At 38.0% G+C, this 17,290-nt stretch overlaps 1 protein-coding gene across 3 annotated transcripts; it reads left to right on the forward strand.

Moving 5' to 3' along the window:
* The first annotated feature begins 1,348 nt into the window (after nucleotides 1–1,348).
* LOC136679605 (ankyrin repeat and LEM domain-containing protein 2-like) lies at nucleotides 1,349–16,915 on the forward strand. Of its 3 annotated transcripts, none has more exons than XM_066658232.1 (14): nucleotides 1,349–1,483; nucleotides 2,811–3,016; nucleotides 3,669–3,893; nucleotides 4,533–4,727; nucleotides 5,420–5,610; nucleotides 6,368–6,556; nucleotides 7,380–7,502; nucleotides 7,720–7,792; nucleotides 7,881–8,050; nucleotides 8,425–8,531; nucleotides 9,149–9,336; nucleotides 9,662–10,370; nucleotides 12,658–12,789; nucleotides 13,652–16,915. In XM_066658232.1, the coding sequence occupies exons 2-14, from the start codon at nucleotides 2,818–2,820 to the stop codon at nucleotides 13,896–13,898; spliced, it is 2,748 nt and encodes a 915-aa protein (XP_066514329.1). In that variant the 5' UTR covers nucleotides 1,349–1,483; nucleotides 2,811–2,817; the 3' UTR covers nucleotides 13,899–16,915. The 3 variants fall into 3 exon arrangements, with proteins under 3 accessions (XP_066514329.1, XP_066514328.1, XP_066514330.1); XM_066658231.1 differs by having other exon boundaries at nucleotides 1,356–1,683; XM_066658233.1 differs by having other exon boundaries at nucleotides 1,356–1,683; nucleotides 5,423–5,610.
* Nucleotides 16,916–17,290: the final 375 nt, after the last annotated feature.

Genomic DNA, 17,290 nt, shown 5'->3' on the forward strand with positions numbered 1-17,290 from the left:
AAAAGGGATGATATTAATAATGACACTCACATTCAGTCCTAAAAGGCCATAGCACTGCATAACCTTCTTCTCTACCCCACCAGATAAACCCATTAAGCCATTTTTAGGTCTTACTGAGGTGTATCAGCTATGATAAAATAGCCCAAACTGTGCAACCATTTTTGACTGTAGTGTGAAATCCAATATCAGCAAAGGGACTAAACTGAAATTTTTGTTTTATTTATTTATTATATTTTGTTCCTAAACAATCATCCACCATCTTGTCAATACTGTTACTGTTTGTACGGCTATTAGCACATATGTTGACCAGCAAGATTAAATGGAAAAAGTGTTCTGTAATTTTTCGCTGCCCTTTAAAGCCTTTTTTTCTGCATTAAAAATAACTCTTTATGAAACAACATTACTGCAAAAAAAGACTTTGTCTAAATATATTTGGAAATCCATCAAATGAAGCCTCATTCAATTCTTTCACACACTTCCAATGGAAATAAAACAATATATAATTGTATAATATAATTGGTTTTGATATTCAGCATTGTGAATAATGGTAGAATTGATCTATAACAAAGTAAAAAATTATCACGAATTTAAGCATTAAAATATTCCATTCTAAAAATTTTATTTAATAAATTTATGAGAGGGAATGCTATAACCTGAGATATCGGCACGGGTTTAAGGTGGCTGAGTGCCAGTATCTCACCTTATAGTACAAATCTTGAGCATGATTATAACACAGTTCCCTTACTGATGTTTTTTGTTAGGTTTTATGATACAGTAAAGACTTTTGGTCAGGGTGCCATTATCGTGCATTATTGGCACTCCTAAAATGTGTCTCAGCCAGCCAATCTTTGGGGGCAGAACTACTGTTGTATAGTGGAGAATGCACAATTATGTAGTTTTCATTACTTGAATGAAAAGTAATTTTAAATAGTTCTTCAGATTCCCTGTGTTCCCAGTTACCATTCAAAATGATAAAAGAACAGTGTTTCTTTATTCAGCACACCATGGACTTCCAATAGTTTTTTTTTTCTTCCCTACTGTAAGCCAGAAAGACCTAACTACACTAACATTACCTTTCAGGTTTTCTCTCTCCATTTAATAAGTTTATGTCTAAAAGGTTACCACATTAATACACCTATTAATTAGAAATGCACACTTTTTAACCCTTTAATACGTGTAGCTACATTTTTTTAACAAGCACATATATTTCATTGTACATACATGTTTTTAATAGAGTGGACATTTATGTGTGGGGAAAAATCTTGGCGGTGGAATGAGAAATGTGATGTTTCGCCGTTGAGTAAATGATAAGGGGGCGCTGTGGGTTTCTGAGGGAGAAAGCTCAGAGGGAAGAAGAAGCCTCTTGAAGGAACAGTGGAACTGTAGCATGGCAGGCGGCTAATATAAGACAGAAAGAGGGATATTTTGTAGGTTTTATTGGCATTAAGGTGTCTATTCGTGCCTGAGGGGGACACACAAAGTAGTGAGTATCTTCTGAGAACTGTCTGCTTTTCTGGAGCTGAACAAATACACAAAAACAACAGGAACAACAACAGAGAGAATGACGGTTGAGATGGTGCTGCAGTTCTGACAGGAGCTGATGTATCTATATGAGTCTTTGTGAATTTATGTGTTTATATGTGAGAGTAAAGGAGCAGTCCATTCGTCTGTGGAGAGTTAAAGGTAAATAATCTCTAGTATTTTGACTTTTTTGGCTTCTATTGTCTCGTCTGTCCTTTTGTTAAGATTAGCTGAGACGTTTCCACGCTCCGTTTCTCACATTCCACTTTTTCATAGTCGTGATTCAGGTCTATTAGAGAAGACAAGGTGCCCTGTGGTCAATGTTGTATTAATATTTGGATTGTATTGTGGCCGTTGTGCATTTAAACTGTGTCTCCCTGCACCCGGCTCACCATCAGCATGAAAACCCCTCCTGTTCCACTGCGCAAGCGCGCCGCCCAGAGTCGATTCTTTAACGAATTGGTTTATTTGAACCGTTATTTCTTTTGGACCTGTGTATATTTATAGTAATACATGTTGTGTCCTCATTGTATTGTAGCTGTCATGTCTAAGTTGAATTGTTTCAAGAGAAAAATTATTGACAACTGCCTTTAGAGCATTTGTTGCTTTCTGGAATTCCTAATATGAGCATGATCCCAACTACAAATGATGCATAACTGCCGAGAAGAAGAATAAGTCATTCACTGAATAGAACACATAGTGTGTATGGAGAAGGAAGGATAAACCAGTACCAATACCCAGTATTTCTTTTTTTTCCATACATCCTGTTGCATGCACAAGTGTAGAAATTAGGATTACCATCAGTGTGATTACAGCGTAATCTAACATTTACTTTTGGAGAATAATATATTTTAAAAAATAGTGCTGTAGGCCTAAACAAAAAATACTCCTTATTTTACTTGTCATCCAATATTGGTAAAAACTTGGTTCATGACTATATTTTTGAAATATTCTAATATAGACGAAAAGGGGATAAAGTTGACCTAATTTGTGAATCAGTGAATCGATTGATTCGAAACTTTCGGTTAATGCAATGCACAGTGAAATGACTCGATTCAGTGAACTGCCGATTCTTTCTGATGCTCCGTTTGTGTTTTTTCTTTAGATCACCTCTCAATCCTTGTATGTTTCTTCCCCAGTATGTTAACTTTAGTTTGTGTGTTAAAATATGAGAATTTCTTCTTTTTTTATGTAGAGGATATCACAAATTTTCACTTAGTAATAAAATTTTGACCTGGGGTACACAAACTTTTGCCCATTCTAAGCAACTTCTGTGTTTCTGTGTACAGGTGCAATATGGACGCAGCACTGAGCCGGCTGAGGGCTCTCAGTGCCGATGAACTGAGGGAAGAGATAATTAAAGCAAATCTGAACTGGGGCCCCATCACAGCCACAACTCGGGCTATTTTTGAGAGAAAACTTGCTCGAGTGCTGCTGGAGACCACTGCGGTCGCCCAGACAGATGGAGACCTTGCCAGCGTGGCTCAGTCAGATGGTATGTTATCATTTTAAAAGGTGAAAATTAGGCATGAAATACCAAAAAATGTTATTGTATAATTTATTCAGGTGAAACATGAACTTTTTCCTGAAATCGTCAGGCATTCATACTCAATGTTCACAGTCCCAAACTCAGTTTAAAATGTCTTGAACTATTTTTACTCAGTTTTGTTTAGCCAGTTGTTTTGGTCATTGTAAATCTCTCCATTTGCCTCCGTTTGACTTCCTCAATCACACAATGCTGAAGTGTGGAGGGTAAAGACTTCTGCATGGACTTGTGTTGCTATTACATCCTCACTGGTGCTCATCACACTTGGAAGAGAATATTCAATTACACTGGAATTGCAAGGTTGTCCACAGGAAAATGAATGTAATGTAATAATATTAATAAGGTTCAGGTATAATTATATCTGTTATATCACACATTTCTAGATTTTGCCATGGAGTTGGGTAAAGCCCTGAGAGTCTATTTTCTGGGTTTTTTTATATTATATAATATTTATTTTTGTCATCTTTTTTTTAAGACATAGCTTTTAATATAAGCAGAAATGTTTTATCAGATTTTATTATTCCAAAAGATGGAATAGCATCATGTTTTTACTAGCTCCTTGAATATTTTAATGTTATGTTTTACCATGTCGCCTCCTCAGGTGTCACCATGGAGATGGATGGAGCTCAGAGCATGGCAGCTAGTGAGGAGGGAGATGTGGGATATGACCTGGGTTTAAATCCTCCAGAGGAGGAGCCGCTGAGTAAGAAAATCACACCATTCTCCACTCAGCCGGACACACACACACCACCAAAAACTCCTCAGATATCGCCGACCCTCTTCTTTGGAGTGTGTCCACTGTGGGAGGACACACTCGCCCGAAATGGTGAGACACAATTTTTTTTATATATTTCTGAAACGTTGTGAGATTTTTATTGTAAAATATTGTGTATCTCTAAGCATTTATTAGGTATAAAATACAACCTTATTGTATAATAATTTAATATAAATAATGTTGGATTTTCTGAGCATACTGGGTACGGTTTGTACATAAACAATAAATGAGTACGCACAGAAGCCATTAAAAACAAAGTGTCAAGTGTCTTCTTTAACTCCATTTAGTGTGGAGTGTGCAGATTAAAAAAAAAGTAATTGTAATTTTGGTACTGTCTTGATCTGAGAACATTTTAAGTATAGTGATACCTTTACTAAGATCCTCGTATTTTGATATAAGATTATGAAAAAAAATTAAAATGGTCTACTAAGATTAATTGTTCTTAATATGCAAGAGCCTTAACAAACGAGGTGAAAAAAAAGTTTCCAATATTAGTTTGAGTTCTGGTGCAATTAGACAGTTTATGCTTGTACCCATGTCGTACAGTTGCAGCAATTAGTAGTTGATGCTTACAGATAAGTGTGTGATATATTGTCAGGAACTCTCCAAGTCTATAAGAACTCACTGGACACCTCAAATGAATTGTGACTTTTTCTCATGAGCATGTTTATTTTGCGGTTATTTCTCCAGAAAGAGCTCACGTGTATACTGATAAGAAGGAGGCTCTGCAGGCAGTCAAGTTGATGAAAGGTGCTCGGTTTAAGGCCTTTTCCATCAGGGAGGATGCCGAGAAGTTCGCTAAAGGATTATGTGATTATTACCCTTCTCCAAGCAAGAGTGTGCCCTGTGTTTCTCCTGTTAAAACCGGCCTGGGCTTTTCTAAAGGTAAAGCACTTTTACTGTGGGACACAACTAACTCCAGCACTTGAAAACTCAGGAATGAATGTGCAAATTGTTTTATTTAACATACAGACAGTTATATATGGAAATATATTACTACTCAAGTGATGTTGGTTTGTTTATTTATCTATCTATCTATCTTTCGTCATAAAAATAAGTTGTTTACAGAGACCAAACTTGATATTCTTACACACATTTCAGTGTACAATTTCTGACATATTGGAAGAAGTATATAAACTACCTTAGCTGTTGCAAAAACCTCTGTTTATGTTTTGCATGATACTTTTTATACATCAATATAAAAAAATTGTACATCAGTATTGGAATGTTTCTGTTTATCTTCATTATTGATGTTTTTCTTTTTTCCCCTTCCATTTACACAGTTTGAATTGTGAGTTCATGTAGAATCAAGAAATATAAATTATTAAATACTGCTTGGAAAGGTTTTCTTTTTTGTATTAACTTAAATTGAAACTCAGAAAGGTTTTTCATTTTTGCTGAAAAGTGACCTTTTTGGAGATATTAGTTTATTAGTAACTGTTCAACAGCGATGTAATAAAATTCACTTTACACATGTTTGATTTGTGCCAAGAATAATCACAATTTTTAAGTTAAATTTTATTATACTTCTCCATAAAACCAGTCTATAATTGTTTACATTCTGGTTCATATCTCAGCAGAGGGCTCTATGGAGGCAGACAGTATAAACAGAGAGAAAGCAAACAGTTTTAAAAGCCCAAGGACCCAAGACCTGACTGCGAAGCTGCGGCGAGCTGTGGAAAAGGGGGACGAGACTGCCTTTAGTGAACTGGTGTGGAGTAACCCTCGCTACCTTATTGGCTCTGGGGACAATCCCACCGTGGTGCAGGTAAATACAGAACACCAGAGTGTAACATTCAGAGGCTCAGCGTTTCTGGCCTCATGAAGTAAGTTTGTGCTGTTTTAGCTGAGCCTTACTTTTGTACTTTCATGATTTATTCCATTATCGTGGACCTGGTTCTTCTTCAGTTTCCACTACTTCCTCTTACTTGTTGTTCTCTGGTCAGATTACAGCTGGTCCATGTTTAGGTTTCACAGCATTCTGTTTGTTAATTAAAACATTAACACTGCCATACCATGCATACTGTATTAATGTATGCACTTTCAAAGGTGGTGCACTATGTTTAGTACTGTAGGGTGTACAGGGTGGTGTGGTATGGTTATTTGTGTCATATGGGGTATGGCTTCACAACTGTGAATGTTGCTTTTTCTTATAATGCAATCTGAGATATGGCCAAATGTTTGTACACATCACTTGCTCGCACAAGGTTTCTTCTGAAATGAAGGGTATTAATCAGGAGTTTGTTCCACTTTGCTGCAGTACATTTTGTTTAGTTTTTCTGGAAAGGCTTTACAATAGATATTGGTATATTGCAGTGAACATTTGCATTTGCATTCTAACATGAGAGGATTACTGAGGTCAGGTGCTGATATTGGTTGACTGGTTCTGGCATTAATCAATATTAAACTGAAGTCTGTCTGTCAAGAGAACATGGTTCTACAAGGAATATCTACAATTATGTGTCCAAAATGAATGAAGCTCGAAGTAGTTGAATTCACTTGTTATTTTATCGTGTATGTTGTAGGAGGGCTGTCGGTATAATGTGATGCATGTCGCAGCGAAGGAGAATCAGGCTGGAATTGCTCAGTTACTGTTAGACATTCTGGAGAACCCGGAGTTCATGCGTCTAATGTATCCAGATGACCAAGACAGCATGTTGCACAAACGCATTCAATACATCACTGACCTGTACCTCAACACTCCGGATAAAGCTGTGAGTTACACACACACACACACACACACACACACACACACACACACTAGGGGTGGGCGATATGGCCCTAAAATAATATCACAATATTTTAGGTTATTTTCACAATAATGATATCCTTGTGATATGACAAAACAATGAAAAATATTTGTATTAATTTGAAGAACACACTATTCCAACAAAAAAGTTATATTAATTATATTAAATATATGTAATATATATTAAAATTATTAAATGGTTTTATTTATTAAAAAGTTTTATTTTATTACAAATGTAATTTCAATCCTTCACAACCACTTTCCAACATATTTCACTGTGCCTTAACGACTCATGTGAAGAACATATGCCATATTATGGCTAACTGCATGACATGGTTAGGTAAACGTTTGAATATTGTGATATTGACATTTTAAAATCATTTTAAAATTATGGCAATATTATTGGGAACGATAAGATATGGCACAGCCCTAACACACACACACACACACACACACACACACACACACACACACAGACGTTGTGGCTTAAAGCAGGTGTGTATGCATTTAGAGATTTGTGGCCCTCTTTGATGGAAACATGCAGCTGCAAAAACAAAGCCTTATAAACAGTTTTATCCTATTTTAAAATATAGTTTATTAATGCTTTGAGATTTACGCTAATATATATATATATATATATATATATATATATATATATATATATATATATATATATATATATATACACAAACAAAAAACCACAGTGTTCATGTTTTGGGCATTTATACTTATATACAATAAACATTTCTAGAGTAGTTATTATTGTTTTTGTTTACTGGTGTTTTCAGAGCTTTGAGACTCCTCTCCACTTTGCCTGTAAATTTGGTTGTGCTATGGTGGTGAATGTTCTGTGCTCACATCCAGATATTGACAAAAACAGCAAGAACAAATACGACCAGAGGCCTGCTGATGTAAGTTACCCACAAACATTTGTCCTTGTTCTATAGGTGTTATTACAACTAGTGTATAGAGGGCATGACCACATTTACTTTTAATGGAAAATAATGCAGAAGAGTTACAAATTGTATACATATTTTTATATTTAAATTGTACACGACTTACTGCTGGTGAATAGCTGCATCTTTAAATGCTTCCTTTGTTTTACCCATCATGCTTTTCTGGCTCCAGGTTATTTGTGAAAGAATGAAGGACAAAAGTAAAATCCAGGAGGTGAAGCAGAAGATCAGCGAGTATTTAGAAGGTTATTGAACAGTCATTTCCTGGTCATTAACAGTATTGAGAATTGAATGAATGAAAATGTTTCATGAGCCATTTCTGAATGTTTGTAGACCGTTTTTATGTGCCCCTCCTTCGAGCCTGTGATAACTCCTCACAGCCTGTGATTGCTGCTCCCTGGTCACCTGAGCTGATGGAAAATCGGTCACCACAGTTACCCCGAAGCCCCAGGGACCCTGTAATGACTGTAAGGGCCTTTGCCGGCCCTTTAAGTCCTTCTAAAGTGAGTTTAGCCAGGGAACATAAATGATATATATACAGTTCTGTTAAGTCGACATCACAAACTATGCCGACTAAGCATTAGACATGTTGTTACTATACTGTTAAAAACTATATTATTAAAAAAATGTACACAGTTAAGTACATTTAAATTTATTCAATAATATAGAAATGCATAATATGAAATATATACAATTTTCATGATAATAAAATATCCCCAAAGCATAAAAATAGCTTGGATTGCAATTTTAGTATCATCTCTTACCACACATTCTTGTTTTGAATGTTTTTGCAAGGGTTGAAATCTGACTACAGATGTTATATTGGTTTTGGGGGGATCCTCTCATCTTAATTATTGATATTTTTGTGTTCTGAAAGGCGGATGAGTTTCGTCGAGTGTGGAAAACACCCCCTAGAGAACGAGCAGGACACTTCCACCACATTTTAAAATCAGATCCGGACCGCGGAGCGGAGAGAGTTGGGAGGTAAACATAGTTTATGTTGATAGCATTCATATACTGAGACCCTTGGTGATATTCAGCCAAAAATATGTCCTCTTTAAACTCCTGAAGTCCTGAGGGAGTTGAACATCTATCAGCACATAGATCATCTATCTAGTAAGTATTAAAACCTCCAGCCTCTATCAGCACAGGAACTGTCATGTGTACCATTCTGTTCTTCTCCTTTTTGGATTATTTTGTATGAAAGAAATGTTAAATATGAAAATAACACATTTTAATGCATCTGCACATGACTGTTGCCTACCAACTACCACACTTGGAAATAAAACAACCCAGTCTGTTTTTTGTGGGTTGGCAAAGTCAAAAAATGGGATAAAATTTGCCATTCTGACTTTAGAATTGACAAGCCCCTCATCAGATTATCTCCAGTCACGGCACTGGACCCCAATAAAGTGCAAATGTGGATGAAAGAAACACAATGAGCATGGGGCAATAATAGTACTGAGCGAAAACTGGAAAAGTGGCGAAAGAGAACCAAGCTAAAAACAACAAAATGGCTAAAAACAACAGTTTCTTCTCATATACTCCTCAAATTATTTTTGAAAAAACATATTTTTGGTGTGTCTTTGTGTTTGTTTCAGAGACCTGGCTCGAGAGCTGGGTCACCCCTGGGCGGAGTACTGGGATTTTCTGGACAGTTTTGTGGACCTAGCATCAGCAGAGGGACTCGGCAGATTGGAGGAGTTTTTGAGTAAGAAAAACACTGATCGTGCTCATGATGAGGCCGGAGAGAACGAAACCAGCAACAAGTTCCGAACTCCATCTCCAGGTAACAGCTCAAATAAGCTTAGTGTACTTAAGGTTGGTTATGTTTTCAGGCTTTTGTTTGTGGCAAAACACAGTTGTGTATAGTTCTGGTTTAATGTATAATCTAGGTGGGCTTTTGACCGCTCTGGTGGGAGATTGGCATTAGACATGAGTTTACGCTCATGTACATCTGGTCGAGTCTCTCCAACTTTATAATATGTATTTTCAGAGTGTCTGCATATTTGAACATCTGTGTCTTTTGAAACAGATGAACTTACTCATTATATATAATTCTAATAGCATAGGTACTAAATTCTGGGCTAAATTACTTTGTGAAACTTTCCTAGGGAAGCCGAAGAAGTTCAGCAACTCTGTGTCCGTGGGGGCATTCCTTGATGAGGGTGGGGATATCTCTCTAGAGGAGATAAAGAACCGCCAGAACGCAGCACTCACCAGCTGCTCCATGGACGTCCAGCGTGGGGCAGCGGTGGGTCCTGAGTTCCACATCTTGCCAGTGTCCCACGGTGCCACCCTCATTGAGCATGAGCTGCTGATGTCCGACAGGACGCTGAATGGTCAGATGGGTGGAGCGCAGACCTGTGACGGCTGCGAGGAATCAAAGCGAAGCTCTGCTTCCAGCCTGCCGTCTCCCATCTCCAACTTGATGGAGGAGTTTGAGCGGATGTCCCTGAGGGACGAGGATGAGAACAGAGGCACAAGGGAGCGTCGCAGGAGCGGAGGGAGACGCTCAAGAGATGTTTCTGATATTGTTCCGATATTGCGCCTCAGCCCAGGCCCTAGGGATGAAGGAGGAGTGTTTATCGAAGGAGAAAGGGGTGTGGCAGAGAGGGTGGGGAGGACCGAGCTCTCCAGCGAGAGCTCGGAGGAATATTTCCTGGCGGAGGAGAGTTTGGAGGGAGGGCGGACTTGCTCCCGCTCCAGGTCGTGGGATCAATGTAGCTCTGTCTCCTCTGCCTCATACAAATCACTTGAGCACTCCAACGAGCTCATCCTGACCACGCCTCCACGAGCAAAGAGGTTCCTATTCATTGATGGGTAAGTCCCCCACAAGGGGCTGCTAATACACTCTAATAAACAACAAATGAGCTCAGTCCCAATGAGGGGTTTGCGATATGACAATATCAGCTCATGAAGGATAAGAATATGTCTATGATACACCATCACAGGGAGATCATTGGATTATGCTAATGCACATACAGTCCGCTGCAGTTCTTATAAGTTGTTTACATACTGCGTACATATTACACATCAGTCAAATGGGCAGACTCTCGGGACACTGATAATGTAAGTCACTACTCTAAAATGTATGACTACTGAATTAAAACCAAAAGAATTTATATTCCATACATGAGATCTTTTCCTCGAAAAAAAACAAAACTGCGGTGCCACGAAGCTCGAAGAGCCCACAAGTGTTTCACACACACACACACAAAGCATACCAGCGCTTATGCAGGTTGTTACTTTCAAAACAAGACCAAATATGAGTCTTTCCGTCAATCCACTTGTTAGTAATCCTCATGTTTCTGTAAAGATGACTTGCAAAAAGAAAGAAAAACAACCACTCAAAATAAAGAACAATAAATTAAAAATAGGCCAATGAGGGGGGCTCAACCAAGGAGGCGGGGAAGCAACCCTGCTTCAGCAGACATGCATCGCGAGAGACGATGCAGACAGTTTTATATGGCAGCAGCAATCAAAATAAACAACAATCAAAACAATAAATATGTTTTCAAAGTTTAGATCCCTTTCACTGTCTGTCCTTTCCCTACTGAGACCATTTAGAGGGGCTTGAGGGTGGCAGCCTCACTCTACAGCCAATTGGGGAAAGCTCTCTCCTTCCAACGCTTCCGGCCTTAAAGGGGAAGAGTACTGAGTTAGAAACATATGGAGTCAAAAAAGGGTCAAAAAGATTTTGAGTTTGTAAAACAATACTCACAAATGTAACGGACTTTGTAACTGCGTTTGAGCAACTACATACACGTAAAACTAAAATCCACAAATGTATTGGAATGCACAAATGTATAAAAAAAAACAACAACAATAATAATAATTTAAATTCACAAATATGACAAAAAAAATCCATTTGTAAATTAAATGTCATGAATGTGTGAATCAATACCTTCTCAAATGACTTAAAATGTGCAAGAGCAAACCTTTTTAAGGTTCCAAATGTGACCGTGGGAGTTTTTGAATGAGGTGGAAAAAATCCACACATTCGCTTCAAGGTCAGCAGGGCGGCTCTGAACTCGGCCACAGCGTCCCCCGCTCATGACCTATTCCTGATCTAAACGTGTAGAAACGCAGCGTTTCACTGGAAAGAACCAAGGTTCCAAGAATCAGGAACAGAACCGGTTCAAGAACCGGAGTTCTTTTGGTTGAAAAGTGCTATGGCTGACAGCAACAAATCAGTGTTTTGATTAGTTAAACAAACCTCGCGACATGATTGGTCCAGCTAAAGCTTTCCTATTGGTCCATCAATTGGCCGTCAAAACAGGGTCTTAAATCCACAACTGCAAAAAGAGATTTGCGCACGCAGCAGAGAAGGCGAATGTGTGGATTTTTTTCCACCTCATTCAAAAACACCCACGGTCACATTTGGAACCTTAAAAAGGTTTGCTCTTGCACATTTTAAGCCGTTTGAGAAGGTACTGATTCATACATTCACAATATTTGATTTACAAATGCAAATCTTTCTTTCGTATTTGTGATTTAAAGTTATTATTATTGTTGTTGTTGTTTTAAATTTGTTCATTCCAATACATTTGTGGATTTTAGTTTTACGTGTATGTAGTTGCTGAAACCCAGTTACAAAGTCCGTTACATTTGTGAGTATTGTTTTACAAACTCAAAATCTTTTTGACCCTTTTTTGACTCCATAGAAACAAGACTAAATATCAGAATAAATCTAGGTGAGTCAGAACTTTTTTCCTCTTTGGTGAGGGTAAAAAGCCATTTGGAGAGGTGCGTGACATTAGTTTGTGAAGGAAGGTAAAATGTTGTCATTAAGCTTAGATAATTCGATTTTTTTTCTGCAGTAAAATAAATCATTTTCCTAATGGATAGGTTGGGGCCTTTGCAGATTTCAAAACAAGATTTCAAAGAAGATTCCAAATGAAATTTAGAAAAATGCCTACAATGTTTTGATCATATTTTGACATATCGCCCACCCCTAGTTCCAATACTCATACTTGTGGTATATTAAAGATGTTGAGATGTAGGGTTAGTGTGCTGTGTTTGCTAATGGTTCTGAACACAGAAAACAACATTTTATTTTTATTTATTTATTTATTTATTTATTTTTTGTGTGTGTGTTCACTGGCAGAGACTCCCCCACTAAACTGGACAAAGAGGTGCTTTCTGCTGTGGAAGGTGTTGAGATCGACCCTGTGAAATATCCAAGTATACACAAGTGGAAGAACACCATTCTGTCCTACTCCTGCGCTGTTAGACAAAGGTATGTAAACTCTATAGGCATTAAACATTTTACTAGTGGTGCAGTTAATGAATTATTCTGCCTTCCTCAGTTACTTACTTTGTTGCTGTATTGAAACAATACTGCCCTCTCTTCTTCCTGTATATTTTTTTTACAATCTACATTCTGTCGAATAGGTAGTATCGCAGTCACACAGCTCCAGGGACCTGGAGGTTGTGGGTTCGATTCCCGCTCCAGGTGACTGTCTGTGAGGAGTTGGTGTGTTCTCCCTGTGTCCGCGTGGGTTTCCTCCGGGTGCTCCGGTTTCCTCCCACAGTTCAAAAACACATGTTGGTAGGTGGATTGGCAACTCAAAAGTGTCCGTAGGTGTGAGTGTGTGTGTGTGTGTGTCTGTGTTGCCCTGTGAAGGACTGGCGCCCCCTCCAGGATGTATTCCCGCCTTGTGCCCAATGATTCCAGGTAGGCTCTGGACCCACCTCGACCCTGAACTGGATAAGCGGTTACAGATGATGAATGAATCTGTCAAATGACTGTGGAATGTACAAATTCTATAGATCTTTTTAAATGATGCATGAATCATCATTTACCTCACAGCAAATTCATTAATTAACTTTTTGTCCAGCTTTTCTTTTTATTGTGCAGAGCAAACATTTTCCAGAATATTTGTTCCACATGTATAGGTATTAAAACCTGGACTTTTTAAAATTCTACTCCTTGATTTTACCATCATGTTTTGATTGACTGCCTAAAGTTAAATGTAGGTAAAACGGAGGTGGAGAGTTCTGGTGTAGGGCAAGTTATTTTAATTTCAGCATTTCATTCACTGTGTGTTGCGTATGCATGTATGTTTGTCTTTTTTTTTTTGTCTGCGTGTCTGTTTCAGCTGGCCGACCCCAGCGGGGTTGAAAAGCCATAGGATGAAGAATGTGACGCCTGGTTCTCCTGTGAGCAGCTTGGTTTCTCCAGCTGGACGTTACAGTCCAGCTAGACACACACATTCACCTGATTACTGCAGCTCTGGACGCTATAGCCCCGCCCATGCCAGCTATAGCCCTGCCCACACAAGCTACAGCCCTGCTAGCTATATCCAGCGCATTCGCCTCAAGCACTTTGGTGATTCGCCCATTTAATGAATGAAACCCATCATCCAGCAGCACCCCTGCCCACCCAAAAAGTGATCAGAACATCCAGCTTTGTCCCTTCTGGACTATGTCCAGGAAATAGTGTTTTGCTCTGGAACTCAGAACGATAACTTCAGTCTCAGAAAAACAGGAATTTTCAAGATGTATCTCAAACTTTTGGAAAAACAAACTATAAATTATAAACCATACGTGGTACTTTAGTGTGGGATATGCATTGTGAATGGTAGTGTATATTTTTAAATAGTTGTCTTTTATTATATATGTGTGCGTGTGTGCGTGTGTGAATCTTGTCCATAATAATTTATGGGTAAAACGAAAAAATATCAGTCGCCTAATTCCAATCTCGCCATTTTCGTATTAACATAGTGATTCTCTCTTGGCAAAAAATACTCTTTATTAGAGCATAAATTTAATTTTATAACTGTTTATTCTTGCTTTCTTTATTTTTTTTCTTCTTTTTTTTTTAGTGTAAGTAGCACAAAACATGCATCTGGGGGAACTGCCTTAATTTACTGCAGTGGAACTAGTATCCTCTGAGACCATTGCGCCCCCTAGTGGCATTGGTGATGTTTTATTCACAAAATATTTCACCCAGGGCTGTAAGTCTGGGGGAGAAGAATCTTCATTATAAAGTATGTGATAATAAATATGTTGCTTATTTGTAAGTGACCATTTATTTTGCACTTTTAAAAACTTCTGTTTTGTTTTGTGGGCAAGATTCTACAGGACTCCGGGGCAGTATGCAAACACAACTCACTTTGAAGCAGGTACTGCATAAAAAAAATAAATAAATGTTCCCCCTTTCTCTCTCAGTGTTGTTGTAAACCAAATACCCCATTTCTGGAAAAGTTGGGACAGTTTCTTGAACCTTTATATAACTGACAGAAATACAAAACTTTGTGATTTTGAGTGTTTTCACAGACCAGCTTAATTGCATTTAGGAAAATAATGTGAACAATTTTTTTGCGGTTTTACAAGAGGAATTGTTTCCATTCTTGCTTGATACAACAGCAGTCCAAGGTCGTATTTGTCTGATTCTCTTTTTAATGATACACCATAGGAGACAGATCAGACTGCGAGCTGGCGAGTCAAGCACATTTGCGTCATGTCTGAATTCAAGCATCTGTAGGACTAACCAGGACCAACCAGGAAATAAATTGTCTCGATGGGGAACATATGTCCCTGTAAAATCCTAATATATGCCTCTGCATCAATGATTCTTTCTCAAACATAGGACTCAATATTAGTTTAACCTCAAAAATAAATTAAATGTGGGTTCATCTGATTAAAGCACAAGTTTCCATTGTATTTCCAATCATCCGAGATGAGCACGGTCCCAGAGAACTCTGCAGTGACTCTGCACTGACTTGATGTATGGCTTCCTCTTTGCATAAAAGAGTTTCAGGTTGCAGTTCTCATGCAGTGCTGTCTAAGGGCTTGAATGTCATACTCATTTAACAGTGATGTCTGGCCTTGCCCTACCCAAACTGAGATTTCTTTGGATATCTTAAAGTTTTCAGTTTTTTTTGTAGAGTAGAAGGAAAAATATTTACATGCATTGCAAAATTGTGTTGAGATTTGTTTGTTTTGAACTGCTTGACTTGTTTTGAACTTGCTTTGTTTTTGCAACAAAGAGGTGATCCTCCTCCCGTCTTTCCTTGCAAAGATGTAGCCTTTAGTGGATGCTACTTTTATGGCTTTTGTATTCAATTTCTTACAGGGAACTCTGAACACCTTGTAACTTGACTGTTCTGTAAGAATTCTGTATTTTCATTCTTACTTTGCACCTATCTGAACTTTGAGTGTTTTACAGGCAAGAAAATATATTTATAGTTACAACATACAATCAAGCTGGTCAGTCAAGATGTCAGAAATGCGTACTTTTGTCAGTTAAAAGTTCAAGAGAATGAACAAATCACAGATTCTTATTTTTTAGAGCATTTTACAAAAGATCCCATTTTTCCTGAACTGGAGTGTGTACATGTAGCCTGTTGGATTCAGGGATACTGCAGGTATTTGCCACAGCAGACTTTACAAATCTTCTGTCGTTAGTGATAGTTTGGCTGAAATTCAAATTTACAATCCCTGGTGGTGCCATAGCCTGCCATAGGGTTTTCCTCCCTCTCCCCCATAACGGTACCTGCTAACAAGCACAGAGTGTTGAGCTCTGAGGTTTAGCACTGTGTGATTGTGGAAGTCCCAGCTCACAGGAGATCAGGTATTGAAATTGACTAAATATACTCAAATTGTCCCAAATGAAGTCGAACTTCCAGGATACAATTCATGCCAGAAATTTGATTTTTCGCCAAACTCTCTCTAGTCAAGATTCGCAATAAAAGCACACCGGTCGGTTCTCACTGATTCTCATGTCTCAAGAATTTTTTAAAAATTGTTTGTCGCTCACATCTGAGCTTTTATCCTTTATAGCACCATGCTTTGTCGAGCTACTTTTGTGCCTTTCGGTGTGAAGAGAAGAGCCATCTTTCTCCAGAAAATAATAAAAACGGCAGTGCAGTGCAGGAGCACTGAGATAAATGCAGGGGATTAAAGCAGTAGTTTGGTCAATGACCTGTTTGCTGTCTGATGTTAGCATTTAGATCTTAAAAATTAAGATTCAAAAAATAACACAAGGAGGATTCTATTACTTTTATAATATAATTATATTAGTAGTAAATCTATAGTACTCTAATTATTGACATTATAACCCTGTTATATTTTTAACTCCAGTGTCAAATTAAGAAGCAGACACCAAACAAGTCTTGGCTGAATCATAGATTTTATTTTCCTTTAAACTATTGCTTTAATGCCTGTAAGAATAAAGACTGTACTTAGAGGTGCCAACACTACAGCAGAGTACAGCTGCAGTTGCCATGATGCTCAGTTTTAGTTTGTTTGGTTGTTTTTGTTTTGTCTGTGCCAGCCCCAATGCATGCGATTCTAGTCCTATTTTATCCTGTGACAGGAGAAAGTATTTGATGTACTACTGAGGAACAAAAAAAAATAAAGTGCACATTATCTTGTAACCTGTTTTCAGTCTTCAATTCAGAGCAACAGAAAGATTATTAGCATTTCAAACCTTCCAAAGCCTGTTTAGTGTTAAAACATTATCAGTCCAAAAATTTGTGGACACCTTCTCATTCAAAATTTCTTCTGAATTTTTCTCAGAAGGCTTTACAGCAGTTGTTTTGAAATTTTGCTTTGAGAATTTGATGGCATTCAGCCACATAAAGATTAGTGAGTTCAGGTACTGATGTTGGATGATTATTCCTTATTTAAAAATGCCAGCCCCGAAGGTACTGGACAGAACTCTCCAGAGAACGTAGTCCCACACTGACAGCTTTTGGCCTGGATGTGCCAACGGATTCTGTACACAAAACATT

The sequence above is a fragment of the Hoplias malabaricus genome, chromosome Y (assembly GCF_029633855.1).
Source record: "Hoplias malabaricus isolate fHopMal1 chromosome Y, fHopMal1.hap1, whole genome shotgun sequence".
In the NCBI taxonomy this organism is placed as follows: Eukaryota; Metazoa; Chordata; class Actinopteri; order Characiformes; family Erythrinidae; genus Hoplias; species Hoplias malabaricus.

What these genes read in the sequence shown, in the direction of transcription:
- LOC136679605 (XM_066658232.1), top strand. Translation starts at nt 2,818, where the DNA reads ATGGACGCAGCACTGAGCCGGCTGAGGGCTCTCAGTGCCGATGAACTG. An exon ending in CAGCGTGGCTCAGTCAGATG is followed by an intron (nt 3,017 to 3,668) that starts GTATGTTATCAT and finishes TCGCCTCCTCAG; the next exon opens with GTGTCACCATGGAGATGGAT. An exon ending in CGGCCTGGGCTTTTCTAAAG is followed by an intron (nt 4,728 to 5,419) that starts GTAAAGCACTTT and finishes TTCATATCTCAG; the next exon opens with CAGAGGGCTCTATGGAGGCA.